The sequence below is a fragment of the Rhineura floridana genome, chromosome 10 (assembly GCF_030035675.1).
Source record: "Rhineura floridana isolate rRhiFlo1 chromosome 10, rRhiFlo1.hap2, whole genome shotgun sequence".
Classification (NCBI taxonomy): domain Eukaryota; kingdom Metazoa; phylum Chordata; class Lepidosauria; order Squamata; family Rhineuridae; genus Rhineura; species Rhineura floridana.
This window is the reverse complement of record NC_084489.1, coordinates 91230278-91246467: the sequence shown is the minus strand read 5'-3', so window position 1 is coordinate 91246467 and position 16190 is coordinate 91230278. Positions and strand designations below refer to the sequence as shown.

The 16190-nt window shown below is 59.3% G+C and overlaps 1 protein-coding gene across 12 annotated transcripts in view; it reads right to left on the bottom strand.

Annotated features, from left to right (window-relative positions):
* Window positions 1–16190, bottom strand: part of SLC4A2 (solute carrier family 4 member 2) — a 53498-nt gene that overhangs the window by 19846 nt on the left and 17462 nt on the right. For 4 of the 12 annotated variants that reach the window (XM_061586276.1, XM_061586275.1, XM_061586277.1 and 1 more), the window contains exon 1: window positions 840–998. In XM_061586276.1, coding sequence (XP_061442260.1) covers window positions 840–938 — 99 coding nt within the window. In that variant the 5' untranslated portion in view covers window positions 939–998. Of the gene's footprint in view, window positions 1–839; window positions 1000–2542; window positions 2703–14699; window positions 14918–16190 lie in introns of those variants that run through there. The other 8 variants (XM_061586280.1, XM_061586293.1, XM_061586282.1 and 5 more) reach the window with 5 other exon arrangements.

Here is a 16190-nt window from a genome sequence, read left to right as displayed (position 1 = left end):
GAGCAGGTGCAGAGTGCTCTTTTTCAACATCACACACAATCGCCCTTTCCATGGAACAGCTTCCAGGCCAAGGGCAAGGTGATTCAGTGGCCTCTGAGCGATCAGCCTCGCCCACCCCATGCCAACTTTGCAAGGTTGGCAGAAGGATGAATTCTGGAGACAGGACTTGAGGTACACATTGAGTTCCATCTAAAGCCAAAATACTAAGCTCAGCCGGCCCTGGGCCCCCTCTCCCTCACTCTCAGCTCCAACATGCCCCCCCCCGCAGACACAACCTGCTTGGTCCGAGGCCCCCAAGTGGCCCAGGAGGAGAATTTCCCCACCCTGCACTCCAGGGGGCAAGCAAGGCCTGGAGCTTCCCAGGCCAGGGGGCCTGCTTGGCCTCGGGATAGCTCTGGCAGAGCAATCACAGCCCCCTGCCCCAAGGGGATACAAGCAAAACACGGGGGGGGCACAGAGGAAGGGGGAGGGGTCGCAGCATGCCCTTGCTTGCTTAGGCCTCATTATAGACTTAACTGCGGGGGGGGGGCTAGGGAAGTGGAGGGCCCCGGCGGGGTGGCAGTGGGAAGAAAGAGCTGTTGGGCACCCCATCTTGGAAAGGGGGAATCACAGGGAAAAGCCTCACCGGGTGGCACCGAAGTGCCCTCCGCAGCCGCACCCACTTCTCCTCCACTCCCCAAACTCCATGTCCCTCTGCCCCCTCCCAGCCCACGTGGGCTGAAAATGGCCTCTGCTTGCTGTGGTGTATGGTGCCTTCCAAGCAAGCCTGGCACCAGAAAGGGTTAAGCAGCCACCGCCGGGAGGGAGGGGGAATGGTGGGGGGGGGGGCCTGCCATTACCTGGGAACATAGCAAGAAGTCCATGGTGGCGGCGGCAGCTGGGCGGGGGTGCCAGGGCCAGGCAGGGCAGCTCCTCCGAGAGGCTCCTTCCTGGGTCATGGGGCAGCCAGCTGCTGCCTCCGCGATCCAGTTGCACAGGGACACAGAGGCAGCGCCATACAAAGGGTTAATCATTAACCCTGGCTCAGTCAGTGGGGCAGAGCGGCCGAGGCAGCTCCCGCTGGGGCAGGCCGGGTCTTGGAGGGCACAGGGAAGGGGCCCACCCCAGGAACGCTCTGCCCTCCCACAAACTTTGTTCTCGGGGGGCTTCTGCACCCCAGGACTCTCTGGGGAGGGTTAGGGGAGGTCTCATCCTTATCAGGGACTCTGCAGGGCAAAGGGTTTGGGGTCCGAGGAAGGAGCCCCTTTAACAGAGACCAACTCGCTGGGTGGCCCTGCTTTACCTCACAGGCCCCTCTGCCTCACAGCTCTGGGTCCAACCCTGCTCTATACCCCCCCCGCCACCCTTGTCAGCTTTCCCCTAGAGATAATTGACGCCCCGCCCCCACAATTCCCTGATGTGGAACTGGGTACAGGGTTGGGGGAGAAACTGAGTCCAGATTTTGGGACAGGATAACGTTTTATGAGTGCTCCCCCTCCAGCGTGGAGCACCAGAGCCATCCATCCTGCCCCCCAAGTCAGCACCCCACTTCTGCTTCCACACCTGGACAACAGGCCAAGCATCCCTGCCTGGAATTGAGCAAGGAGGGCGATCCCTTGCTCTCCAGTCAGCCTGGGATGCGGGGCAGGAGGTGGCCAGGGGGCAGAGAGCCCTAAAGCAGGGGCAGCAGGATGCGCCCAGCCAGGGTTCTTCAATGGGCTCAGTTCTGCCCAAGCTAAGGTGCTGGAACTCAAATCCTCCCAGAATCCTGCCTCCGAACAGCCCAGGGCATTCAGAGCCAGTTGTGGGGCTGCCCCAGGGTGGGGAGGCCACATATCCCAGCATGCACCGTTCTCCTTGTCTCCCAGCAGGCATAGCCGAGCCGCCTTACTTGGAGTCAGACCCTTCTCGTCCAGGACTGCCCACCCAGACTGGCAGCAGCTCTTCCTTGTTTCTGGGGTTTGCTGAAAATGCTCCCGGTTCAAGGGCTTGAGGCGGGCCTTCTGCATACAAAGGAGGTGCTCCCGCCCCATGGCTTTTTGTCTCCTAGCAGAGCTCCTCCTTTGCTTTTAATGGTTACATGACAGGCACAAATTTAATAGGTGGAGTCTTTCCCACGTCCCTCATGTCAGGAGAAAGTGTGGCTGTTAAATTTCCACCTGTTAAAGGGCCCCCACCTACCCTTGTGCCTGGGTCATTTTGAGACAATGAGAAGGAGCGTGGGGGCCAACACATGCAGGCCCCTGCTGTCATCCACAGACTGACCTCCCACATCTAAACGAACTGTGTGTCTCTGGATGAGGCTGAGCCAGGAGGGGCTTCAATTATGTACTTTTCATGGCGGTGGGGGGGAGAAGGGTCACCTGCTGCATCACCTGCTTGTGCTTGATGCAGGCTTGGTCTTTGGACTTGTGGCCACCCCCCCCAACTCCCCCATCCATGTCGGGTCTACCCCACACACAGTCGTGACGCCTCCCCCACATGCAGTCAGAGATGCTAGCCACATTGTGGGCACCCATGAAATCCAGAGGGCTTGCTGGAGGGCTGCCCCTCGGCTACTCACCCCCTCAAAGGCCGTGGCAACCACATGGTGGAGGTCGGAGGCAACTTTTGAGCGGCTCATGGCTGGCTGGGCAGATGACAACAAGCGACTGCAAGTACCCTCCTCGTTAGCCTTTCTCCTTCTCCTTGGGGCTCAGAGGGCAAAGTGAGAGCACCATAACCTGCAGAGAGGCACAAAGACCAAATGGGTGGTGGCAATGGAGGGGGCAGAAATGGCTTGTGAGCTGCTGTCCGCATCACAACCTTTGAGGCAGGCCCACAGGGACGACGATGTGCTCAGTGAAACTGTGGATCTGAAACATACTAACCTACCTCACAGGGTTGTTGTTGGGAGGATAATGTAATAAAATAAAATTGGCCAGGGCTACTCAGTGCATCTGTGGCAGAGGTGGAATCAGAGGCCCCTCTCAGCTCCATCCCTCACACTGCCTGCTGGGAGAGGTTTGCCAGCTTCCTTCCACACAGCACGACTTTCCCTCCTTGCAAGCTCTGCAGATGCCCCGCTGCCCTCCCACCTGCCCCCAAAGTCACAGACGCCCCCCAGGCTATGGTCTGAAGGCACGTGAGGCCAGCTCCCTGCTGAAGCTAAGCAGGGTCAGGTCTGGTCAGTGCCTGGATGGGAGACTGCCTGGGAACCATACGTAAGCCACCTTGGGTTTCTAGCATGAAAAGAAAGGAGGGGGCATAAATGTAAGAAATAATAACAACAACAACAACAAGTACACCCCCCAAAGCATGGCAAGGGCAGCGGCTGCGCAACGTGTGTGAAGGAGAAGAGGATGCGGGTTTCACACCCGGCCCTGAAGACACCCCACCCTTCATGTGGAAGCCTATGAATTCTGCCCCCAAGCAGGAACAAACCAGCAGAAGCCCCCCCCCCAGACTGAGCAGCTCCCCCTTCTAGAGCCTCTATCAGGTCTCTAGGCAGAGATTAAGGGGAGCGGAACCTGGCAGACCCAGCAAAACCTCATCCCAGAGGGACCAGCCTCTGTCACGGGCACAGTTCTGAATGGAGCCCCCCCCCACCAGAAGAGTTCACAAAGGCCCCCTCTGAGGAAGCAATGCACAGGGAACCTCCTGCCCCCCATCCCGCTCTTCCCCTTTTGACTTCCTCTGTGCAGCTGAGATGTCCTGACCCGGGGAAGATTCCTGCATCCCAAAGAAGGCGGGCTTCTCCTGCTGGGCCCAGCTGGGTGAGGCGGCGCCGAGGTTTGTCTTGGCCACGGCTGCTCTTGAAGAGCAAGCAGGCGCCAAGAGCAATGCTTTGCACAGAGGGGGATTGGGTCCCCCAGGCAGCTGGCTGGTCTGATCCAGCCTTGACTCAGCTCCCCCCCCCGCCCCATGAATCATGCTCATGATTAAACAGACCTCTGGGGATGCCCAGTCTCCACACCAGCCCACCCCAAGGATTGGGGGGCTGCTCCTCTCCACGGAGAGGGGGGATGGCACCTTGCAATGCTTGAGGGCAGCTGCCAGGATGCCCTGCAGCATTTGGGGGGAGGGGGGCACTGTGAAAGCAGAGAGTATCCTGAAAAGAGGACTAGAGGCCCTAGAAAAACGGGGGGGGGGGCTTTGCCTCCCTGCCCTCTTGGCCCCAGCCCCCTCAGGCCTCTTTGGCCATGGCGCAGGGCCACTGTGCATCCGGCCAGAGTCCCAAACAAAGAAGGTCACCATACAGAAAAGGGGCCTCTGTGGACGTGCAGAGGGCCTTGTGCTTCTCACGTGCTCAGGCTCCGTGGCATGCAGGCCCCTTGCTGGAAACCACGAGAGACTGCCCCCTGCCTAGGGTACATGCCAGACCCCCACCCACCCCACCCCGAGATCTCATTCCCCCTCTGCCCTCCACTGAGGTGCAGGAATGGGGGGCATGTGGAACCCGGCTCCCGCAGCAGCAGGGCTCTCACCTTCGTTGCTCCTCCTGAGCGGGGGGGGGGGACGCGAGTGTCAGATGCTGCCCTGCATCCAGCTCCCAACTGAGGATGGCAGGCGTCTGCCTGCCAGGGCTTTATGGCCTCAGTGCTGGGCATGAGGCAAGGAGGAGGTCGCACAGCAGCTGAGCCGTGACTCTCCCTCACAAGGGAGGCTCACTCACCCTGCCGTCACCCACAGCCACTCCCTGGCCCGGCCCTGCAGGATGCAAAACTGGACGCTGGCAAGGCCTAGCATGTCACACACACAAACAGCCCCCTCCGAATCCCATGCATGCTCCAGACACAAGGTGCCAAGCAGCTCCAGCAGGGGAGGGGGGAGGAAGAAGAGCGGAACAGCCTGGACATTTTTTTGGAGGGTGGGGAGGAAGCGAGATCTGGATACTGGGAAGGAGGAAGGAGCTCTCTCCAAGGGTTGGGGGGGGTCACAGAAAAAAGGAATGGAGTAGGAAGGGGGCAGGAAAACCTGCATCCCACCATTGGTCCAACCTTCCCCCCTCCCATGACAAATCTGGAGGCCCCACCTGACCCTCACCTCACCAGGGAAGGAGACAGCTGCTCTCTGACCCCTCCTGTTCCCCTCCCCCCAGCAGCTTCTCCACCTGCCTCACCTTCCTGTCCTTCCCACCTGGCAGGGGTTGCTCCCCCCCCCCAAGGCTGCAGGAAGGAAGGGAAGCCACCAGCCTGGTCCCACCCCACCCCCAGAGCTCTTGAGCTCTGCTTCTCCAAGGGAGGGAGAGAAGAGCCCCCCGGGTTTGAGGGTGCGGGAGGGAGAGGGAGCACAAAAGGGGGCAGCGAAGCCAGGCAAGCTACCGCAGGAGGCTTGAGCCAGTGAGCCAAGCAGCACCACACAGGCCCTGGCAAAACACCGCCCCCTCGCACAGAGGGGGGCACACACCAAGGTCACTAGCCATCCTGATACAATGGGGGGGTCTGTGTGTGTTACCAACCACGCCTTGTCTATCTGGCCGTGGGTCAGAGCAGCCGTGGCAGGAGGTCCCTGCTGCAGACCCCGAACAACCGCAATGCCCTCAAGCCCAAGAACAGGAAGGAGGGGAAGTGCAGCAAAGGCCGGCCTGGCATATAAGCCCCATGGCAGCTCCAAGCATAAGCAGCCCCCCTGCCCCAGTGGAGGGCTGCAAGGAAGAGCCCCCTCCCCTAACTCTGCTGCTGCTGTATCTTTTGCTTAACCAGCAGCTTCATGTTCCTGCAAAGTGGGGCGGGCCCTGTGGCTAATGAACATCAGAAGAGCCTGAAGCTGGATCAGGCCAGTGGCCCATCTAGTCCAGCATCCTGTTCTCACAGTGGCCAACCAGGTGCCTGGGGGAAGCCCGCAAGCAGGACCCGAGTGCAAGAACACTCTCCCCTCCTGAGGCTTCCGGCAACTGGTTTTCAGAAGCATGCTGCCTCTGACTAGGGTGGCAGAGCACAGCCATCATGGCTAGTAGCCATTGATAGCCCTGTCCTCCATGAATTTGTCTAATCTTCTTTTAAAGCCATCCAAGCTGGTGGCCATTACTGCATCTTGTGGGAGCAAATTCCATAGTTTAACTATGCGCTGAGTAAAGACGTACTTCCTTTTGCCTGTCCTGAATCTTCCAACATCCAGCTTCTTTGAATGTCCACAAGTTCTAGTATTATGAGAGAGGGAGAAGAACTTTTCTCTATCCAAGAGACACCCTGCATGGATCCAGCGAACTTGAGGGACCAGTCACTCCTGCTCCAAAACAACACCCCCCCAAAGCAGGCCAGGCCAGACCACGGGAAGTCGGTGGAGGTAGGACCCAGGCTCTCTACAGGCAGGAAGAAGGGTTCAAATCCCCACTGGGCCACAAAGCTCACGGGATGCCCTGGGACCCCAATCTACCTCACAGGGCTGTTGTGAGGTTAAAATGCGGGCCAGGGAGCCATGTCTGCTTCTGCCCCGAGGCCCTTGGAGGAATAAATGTAGAAAGATCAAAGGGGGGGGTCCTGCAGAGAAGGCCCTCCACAGAAAGGAAACTGGTCCACCGAGGGAGTGCCCTGGCCTAGAGGGACGGATAGAGCTGCCTTGTCCTAGACAGGCCGCAATGACCCATCTAGCTCAGCACAGCCAACTCTGACTGGCAGCAGTAGCTCCCTTCACCCTCAGAACTCAGGCAGAGCGGACAGGTCCCAACGACCGAGGCAGAGGGGCTTGCCAGCCACTGAGCTGGGGCCAGTAAAACTCCCCAGAGATGGAGGAGCTGCCGCCCTCCCCAGCCCCCTTCCACCCATACTGGAACACCCCCCCATCAGCTGAGCATCTCACTAGAAGTGACCCTGGGGCTGTGGGGGGGTGATGAAGAGGGGAGCACGGCCCATGCACTGGCAGGGGCCCCTTCCTCAAGCAGCCATGGGGGGGGCTGGAATCCTTTCCTCCTGCCTGCCCACAACTACCTGCTTGCCAGCCCTCCCCCAGAGTTTTGAATGCCACATTGGAGCCTACCCCAAACCTCCCCCCCCCATAATCCTTCAGACCCAAGTAGTGGAGTGGGGGGGGGAGTGGAGAAGCAGTCAATCACACACACCCGCCAAGCTCAGGGAAGTGGCTCTCTCTTTTCACCAGGGAGGGGAAACCTGCTGTGCCCACCCCACAGGTTGTGGGACTCCAACTCCCATCAGCCCCCACGGCCAATGGCCAGGATGGTGATGGGAGTGGGGGGCACAGCAGGTTCCACATCCTTGATTTAATCTTTCCTAATGAGAAACCCCTTTGCAGCCCTAGGCGGCTGCCTGCACCCTTGCGGGATCCCACCGCTGCTGCTCCCTTCCTGCAGATGAAGAACTGGGGGGGGGGGGCGCACGGGGAGGGGCTCACCCAAGGCCAGAACAGAAACTGGACCTTGGACCCCTTGACCCAAGGTCAGTTGCACAGCCAGGAAGCCACAGGCAAAGGCCCAATAAATGTGGGGGGGTCTCTTCTTTGCTCCTTTGATGCACCCCTCCCCTGCACACGTGGAATGCCGCCACTCCCCTCTTCAAGGCTCTCTAAGCCACTGGAAGGCAGCGATGCTCTTGCGAGCAGGGAACGGCCGAGGCACAGAGCGGCTGCCTGCCCAATCCCACAGCCATGGAATCACAGTGACGGAGGAGGGAGACTCGGGGTTCAGGGTTCAAGCTACCTTACACACCAAGAGAGGCTGTGGGCCCATCCAGTGGCTCTCCAGAGATTCAGGCAGGAAGTTCTTTGGGGACTGAACCTCACGCCTTCCACGTGCAGAGCAGGTGCCCCACCACTGAGCTGTGGAAAGCAGGAAAAGCAGAGAGGGGGCACCTGAGCACGTACAGAGCGCATTGCCCATCTCCATTAGGTGCTGCTCATCCCGGAGCAGTGAGAACTTGTGGGGGCACATCTCTCTCTCCACACACACACACACACACACACACACACACACACACACACACACACACACACACACACACACACACACACACACACACACACACACACACACACACACACACACACACACACACACACACACACACACACACACACACACACACACACACACACACACACACACACACACACACACACACACACACACACACACACACACACACACACACACACACACACACACACACACACACACACACACACACACACACACACACACACACACACACACACACACACACACACACACACACACACACCCCCCCCCTCTAGTGGCCCTGAGAGTTAAGTGAGGAAGGATGGGGAGAAGAGGGCAGAATACTCCCTTCCCTGCCAATGGGGGCCAGAAGAGAACCCCCCCTCTGTTCCACCATCTCTGGGGCAGGTGCTCAGAAGCCCACCACTCCCCCCTGAAAACCCCTCACGCACACACCCCTCCCCTCTGAATAAGCAGATTCCTTTCCTTAATCCAGGCAGCCTCTGAGTGTGGAGGGAGGGAGGGATTAAAGCCTCGTAAACAAATTTCAGATTGTTCTAAGGAAAGCAGAGCTGAGAAATGGGGCCGAGCCCAGTTCTCACGGGTGAGAGCCTCTGCTGGCCATGCGCTCCCTCCCCAGCCCAGCATGCAGGAGGAGGAGGAGGAGGAGGAGGGCCCCCACCCTCCCACCCACCTCAGCCCCTCCTGGATCCCAGCAGGGAGGAAAAGAGCAGGATCACCGTCAGGCTACTTTACAGTGCAAGGGCTCCACCCCAGGACACCAGAACTACAAACAAGACAGTGCCTCTGAGAGTATGCAGAGTGCCTTTCCCACACACAGCCCCCCCTCTCAGCCAAAGTTGACCAGGGCTAAAACTCTGAAATTGTTTTGAAGAGCTAGGAGTGCCCCAGGGTGGAGGATGTGGCATGGTAACATAGTACCTCTAAGCACATGCAAAATGCCTTTCCCACGTGTCCCACCCACAGGGGTGGGATTAAAAGGGCAGCTGCCCCAGGCCTGCCAAACTGAGCTCCGCTCAAAGGGCATGGGGGGGGACTAGGGTGCTGCTTGCTGGTCGAGGAACACATTCAAGCCTTACCACCAGCATTCTCTGGACGACAATCACCTGAGGCGGCACCCTGGGGGTCAGGGGAGATGGAAGCAGGCAACACAAACCGCCCCACTTACCCTGAGGTGGAGCTGGTGGGGCTAGGGGATGGAAGCCCAGATGAGACTGGAGAGCAATCCTTGGGGGGGAGCGAGGGTTAGGAGTTAGAGCAAGCATGTGGAAAGTCCCCTCCACCTATTTTGAGGGGAAATTGCTTTCTTGACATGCAAGAGGGTGCAGGGTGAGGCACAAGCCCCAAATCCAAGGCACCCAAGAGATTCTTTTCTTTAAAAGGGGGAGGGCTCAAGCAGCGGCAAAAGCCACCTCCTTCTCTCCAGAATCGCTTTCCTTTAATCACAGACACAGCATGCACACACCCATGGCCACTGCACAGCAGTGGTAGGAAAGAGCACTCCGCCCATGCTCTGAGGCACTCTGTCCTTCATTGTTCCTCTGCATGTTCAGACCCACCGAGTCCTGGCCCTGGAATGCCCTGGCCCTGATTCCCTCCAGGGGCCTGGCTGAGATGGCGCCTCGCCCTACCTGCGGCACCCAATGCCTTCTGTGTTCCTGCCTACCTTGTGGTGCCAGGAGGAAAGGCCGGAGGGCTCCTTGTGGCGTCCACAACAGTCTTGTCCACCTTACTCTGTGCCACGCCACTGGTCGCCCGCCCGGGAGCTGCTGCGCTTTTGCCTTGACACACGGCGTGCCCACCTCCTGAGCCACGTGTGCAGGGGAGAGGGGGACCAAACCACCCCCCATTTCCAGAGCATTTCACAGGGCTTTAAGCAGCAGACAAAAGGCCCTTGTCAGAGGGGGACAAGCCAGTCAGATAAGCATGGCCAGGCCGGGCCAAAGACCCCACAGCTGCCCCCCCCCCCCGCTCAGCATTAATTACAGGCTGTTGTGGGGGCAGCTTTGCAATGTCCAAAGTCACATTCCAGAGGCCAGCCCCAACTAGCCCGCCTGGCCCAGCTAAGGCGATTACGGGGCGCAGAATCACCAGAGCGCACCACTTTTTCCATCCTTTGCTCCGGGGGCAGTTCTCAGGAGGAGGAATTGTGCCCATCCCCAAAAAATGCCTTCTGGCACCAGGCCAGAGAAGGAGGCAGCACGCAAGCAGGATGTTGCTGTAGGAGAAGGTAAAAGGACAGGATGGCAAACGTCAATGCCTCCCCCTGCCCCACCGCCTCCCTCTGCACAGCCGAGTCCCCCTTCACCAAGTCAACCCACCCCCAGCACGGCATGGCACTACACAGCATGGTTTCACAACGACATGGAGCACACGTGTGCGTGTGCATGTAAAGAAGTAAAAGGAAGGGCAAAGGGATAGTTCTGCAGGGGCTCCGGCCTCAGGCCCAGCCCTTCCTCCCTAATCCCGGACGTGTGGAGGCTGAAAGGTTTCCTCTAAGGTGGCGGGGGTGGGGAAGACACTCTGCACATGCACAAGAGAGTGTTCCTGTCTTATCAGTCCCCGCACCAACACCAGAATCTGGGGCTCAGCTGCAAAGAGGGATCCCCTTCACTCTGCCCAAAGGAGGCATGGCCAGTGAGCAGCCCTCCGCCTGCCCTTGGCCTCAGCTGAGGAATCCCCCCAAGCAGCCAGAGGGGAGGGGAGGAAGGCCCAACCCCAGGGCTCATTCTCCCCAGAGGAGGGGGCACCTAGCACCATGGGGGCTCTCTCCTCCTTCCCTGCTCACCCCCAGAGCTCCCACCGGATGGACCCTTCCTGGAGCAAAGGTCTGGAGGGGCCTTCCCGGCACCTCATCAGGGCTCTGGGTCACAACACACAATGCCCCCTTCCCCGCGGACCCTCATATCTCTTCCAAGCCCCACAAGGAAATACCTGCCGCCCTCTCCTCTTGCACCAGCGGAGAAAGGTGCCAGCCTGCCAAGGTGGTGTTTGGCCTCTGCAGGAAGGTAAGGCACTGGGATGCCAGTAATTACATTTTACAGCCCCCAGATCCTGCCTTCAGAAACCGGCTGAATCTCAGCCAAAGGGCACCGCTGCCTCCACCCCATCAGCCCAGCCCAGCTCAGAATGAAGCCCACACGCAGCCTTGGGCCTTTGAAGAAGGGGGCATGGAGGGCACCACGAGACCTCTCAGGATCCCTGGCCAGCTGCCCTTCCTCCCCCATCGGCCACATTTCCAGGCCCATTTGCAGGCCACATGCCTGTTTGCTTTGCCCATCCCTGGCTCAGCCATCAGCCGGGTGCCCTCCCCATGGGGCTCCTCCAGCCCCACTGCACAAGAGACAGCAGAGACTTGCTTGGGACGGCAAGAATCTGGGGGGTGATGGAATATGCTCCTTGGATGGGCAAAATGTTTGGGGCTGGCCCCACTGATATGCCACAGCACTCCTCCTGGCAGACATGAATGTGAAATGCAACAGAGCCCTTCATCTCAAGGGGGCTTGCAGAGGAAATCTTCCCTGTGGCCCTTTTGGCTTTTGGCCTTCTCAGCTGAACTCCTGGAGCAAAGCGGGCGAAGAGGAAGTCGTCCTCTGGGCGCAGACAGAGTGCCCTCTCTGGGGAAAGACAGCTGGACTAGATTGAAACTACAGTGCAAAATCTCCCGGAGGTGGAGTGGGATGGGTGACAGGAAGCAGGTGGATTTGTGGACGCACTCAGACACCCCTCCTCCTGCTCCTCCTCGCACCTCCACCCTCAAGGACTTTGTTCTTCCCGCCTCACTTCAGCCTCCAGTGCCCAAAACTCCCTACAGTCAAAGGATCCCACCATTATTTGTTTTATTGCAAGGGGTAACGTGGGGTGGGATGAATCAGAACAGTTAATCTGGGGATTTGGAAGGTGCCTGGCTGCAACATCAGCACCCACAAAGGGCTCAGTAGGGCTAACCAGAGCGAGATGGTGCTTACATGGAGTTGCTAGGGGCCCAGCCCCACCAGGGTTGGCCAAGCAGAGCAGCTGCTTTTGGCAACCCCCCCAAGAGCACCCCCCAGGCATTCCTGCCGGTCTCTCTGGCTGGGCCAGGCTGCTGGGACCAACCAAAAGGAACTGGCTGAAGTGCACCAGCTCCCTCCTCACCTCCCCACAAGGGGCTGCAATGGACCGTGGCAGGGCCATCTCGGGGAGGCCCCTGCCTCTTCGGGAAGCTTGCTGGGGTTGCTGGCCCAGTAGGGCCTGTCTCATTAAGGCCCGAGGGCCAAGGCACACCTGCAAGGACAGGCCTCCCTCCCAGAGCATCACTAACTGTCCCAGCACAGTCTGCCCCACATAGCTGCCTGCCCCCAGTCCAACAGAGGAGGAGCAGGAGCCTTCAAGACCTTGCTGGCTCCACAGTGACAAGCACCAGCAGGCAGCCGCAGCTCAAACTGCCAAAAACATCTGGCCCTGACGGTTGCTGAGGGCTGGGGAGGTTGACCCAGAGGATGCTGCAAGGCCAGGGGTGGTGGCAGCAGATGGAAGGGTCTGCACAGCAAAGAGGAATGGCCAGGAGGGAGAGACTCTCAAGTATGCGGCATGAACCAAAGATGCAGACCTCTAGGCTTTGGCATAGTTTGCATAATGCAAAGTGATTTCGACATCCGTGGGGAGGGGGAGGGCCAGGGCACAGTGCTAGGCCAGCGGCAGTTTCCTCCAGTCTCCGCACCGATGATGAGGACTAGAAAGTTATTTCCCATAAGACACCTGGAAGCCGGGATAGTACTCCAAATCCCGGGTTTCAGCCCAGGGCCAACAGAGGTCTGTGAAACGGCGACGCTCAGCCGTGCAGCCTGGCAGAGGGCTGGCATACCGGGTGGGAGCAGGGCCAGCCAAGCAGGGCTCGTAGCCAAATTCTGCCAGGCAAGGAGTCCTGGGCTGGTTGCCATCTCAGGGGGCTGCTTGGCATCCAAGCACATGCAGCAGCAACTTCAGTGCTGGGGGGGGGGGGAGGACCTGGGACGGACCTTTCATTCAGGGGGAGGGAAATATTGCCTGCTCTCTCCGCAAGGTGCCTCCTTGGCTCATTCCCAGTTTGTGCCGTTTTACACAAGCATGAAGAAGGCTGCAGTGTGGACGCTGCTCTGGCCTCAATTCCTCAGCTGTGCAATGGGGAGGACAGGACTGACTATCTCACAAGGCCGACTAGCAGTATCACGAGGCCCACAATCCCACCCCCAAGTGTGTGCATGGGGGGGTGAAACTCCTCAAGGAAGCCCCAGCGGCTGCTTCTGCTGCCCCCACATCTGCAAGGGCCCCCAGCCACAACAGCCACTGCCACGCCATGTCCAAAGCCAGCGGGCGACGCGGGGAAGAGGCACTCCCGGCCAGAGTCGTGCCAGGCACCCGCCACCCACTCAGGTCCAGTTAAAAATAGCTGCTCCCTCCCTCACAGAGCGAGTAACAATATCCTGAGGATGAGTCACGGGTGGCCCTTCAGCACGTGCCCAGAGGCTCCTTGCAGAGGGAGCAAACGGGGGGGGGGGGAGCAGGCAATGCCAGGCTGCTGCCACTAGGAAAACGTCTCCTTCCTTTGGCCTGGAAGCCGGTCCTTTCCTGGCCACCCCTCCTGGCACACAGCCTCGCCTGGCTCCCTTTCCCAGCTGCTCCCTTGGCGCAGAAGGAGCCCTCCCTCCCTTCCGCCCTCCTTCTCTTCCCCCGGAGTCATTCAGGCCACTGCTGCACCTTGCTGGGGAATGAAGACCTGGAAACCAGGAAGCCGCCGCAGATGCCTGACTGCACCTATGCCATGGAGAACAAAAGGCACTCTGCGCGGGCTCAGAGGCTCTCATTTTTCCTAGCAAAATAATCTTTAGTAGAATGCATAAAGTGCCTTTCCTAAGCCACCCTCGCATGAATCTTAGAAGTATTTACCCCACTTTGCAAGCGGGGGGCTGGGGGCAGGCTGAGGCTCAGAAACAGTTGTTGGCTGAGCTGAGATGCGAATCCTGGGTGCCTGGCTCATGGTTCAGCCCCCGGAAATGGGTTCAGGGCCTGAGGTCAGCCCATGAAATGGGGCCAGGGAGAAGAGAAAGAAGAGAGCCTGTAGCCCACAGCTGCTGCTCAGAAGCCACCTGGAAGGATTTGTGTGTGTTTAGGGGGTCCCCGTCCAGAGAGGCAAGGCTCACTGGTCCAGCCCTGGAACCTGCCATACAGGCCGAGGGAGGTGGTGTATGGACCTGTGAAGGAACTCTGTGTCTCTGGGCATATGCTGAGTGCCTTTCTCTCAGCCCTGAGAAACCCTATCTGGGCCCAAATCTGAGCCACCATCACGGGGACAGACCTTGCAGGCTGGAGTCTGCAGCAGCCGGAGCCTCGACCTCGCTCCACGGAGAAATGACCACCAGAGGGGGGGAGGGGGCAGCTGCTTTGCCTCACCTCATGCTCCTCTGGACCCACAGTCAGTCCCTGGAAGACCTGAGTTCAAGGGCAGATCTTCCATGGATCCAAGGAGTGGCCTTGAGCATGTTCCTGAACCCTCAGCCTCAGCCCCACCTGCAACATGGGACTGAGAGTGTATGTTGTGCCTGATACAGCTATTAGGGGGAAGGCTGTCAGGCACTCTGCACACGGGAAGTCAACAAAACAGAGAGGAATGGTTGCTTTGGTTACTTCTCTGGCTTTCACCTCAGGCCAGGGCTCTTTGGCCCCAGATGGGCACCTCACACCACTGAAGAACAAGGCCTCTTTAGAATCAAAGACCCTGGGGGCCTGTTCGCTCCTGCTGCCCTCCAGGGCACTAGCAAGCACCCAGCAATCAGGACCTTCCACTCACCCCATGGATCCTGAGGCTTCTGGGCAGCTGTCTCCTCCCAGCGGCTTCCGTGGGGCAGGGAGGGGGGGCACAGAGGGGTTAAGCTGGTTTCTTGCCCCAGGAGCTGCTCAGGAAGCAGGAAATCTCAGCAGCAGGCAGGAGAGAAAGCCCAGGGTCAGCCTCGGCCAGGCAGCTCACAGAGTCCTCCGCAGCCCGGATGCTGGCTCAGCTACAGCTAGTGCTGGAATGGAGGAAGGCTGCTCGGGGCAGGGGAAGAGGAAGCTACCCCCAGTGCAAGCCGCTGCCGCTGCTGCCGCCACCGCCTCCTCCCTAGAGCCTCCAGCGGCTTGCAAGGCTCCCACCGCCAGCTGCAGCTGCCAGCCTTTTATACCTGAGTAGTCAGAGGGAGGGAAGGGGGGAGGGAGAAAAGCCGCAGTGGAGCAGGCACTGGCGGCAACTGTGTCTGCATGGCAGGGGCAGACGCGCTCCTTGTTCCCGCACAACTCCGCTACAGAGTGGCAATTTTTCCAAACACCAAATCTCCACATTTGGTACTTAGCCAGTGGCCACGCCTCCCTGTAGGCACATGCACACACAGACGCACACAAGCATGCACAGAGAGCGGCTCTCCTGCAGCACAGGCTCCCGCAGGGCTCCAAGCTGGCCAAGGGCCCCCTGCCCCCCCAGGCTGCTGGGGAAGGCTAGGACTTGACTTTGGAAAGAAGGGGGGGGCTCTGAGGAACTCTCCCTCCCTGACCTGGAGGCCCTCCTCCTACTTGTGTGGGGGCCAGCTGTGAAAGGCACTCTGTGCATGCTCAGAGTTACTCTCTCTCCCTTTTTTTCACTGGACATCATCCTAGGCTGAGCTTTGCCATAAAAACATGTTCAGGGGCCAACAAGCACTGGAGAGCCCTGGAGGAAGAAGGAAGGAGAGGAGAGGAGGCCGGGTCCTCGGATTTGGAGGGCGACCAGGACCTGGGGAAGGGAATCCCCAGACTCACTGGACTGGAGCCATCAGGTGCTTGGGGGGGGGCAGGTGTGCAAGGGAGAGAGGGCTGCATTCAGGATTTTTATGCCACCCCAACCTCTCTCCCTCCAGAAAGCACCCACACCTTCTCCCCTCCCTCCAAGCAAGCCCTGAAGGGTGATTGCATTGTGCTAACACAGTGATGCCCCCTCCTCCACACCACACCACACCCACCCCTGACTTCTCTCTCATTCACACAGACTAGAAGGTGTAGACTGGAAGACCCCAGCTGTGTGGGAGGGGCACACCACCAGCCGCCTAAACTCCCCCCACTTGTCTCTCAGGGTGATGCCCACCTGGGGGTTTGTGGAAGTCCTTGACCTGGGAGAGCACACCTCGTAATGATGTCAGACCCAACAAGGGGGTAGGGGAGGGGCCTCACGCCTGCCCCAGGCACCACCTTCCATCATGCACAGCTAGGGAAATCCCAGCAAGGGAGGTGGGCTGGGGGGATACAGGAACACAAGGTGCTGCCTTGCGCTGAG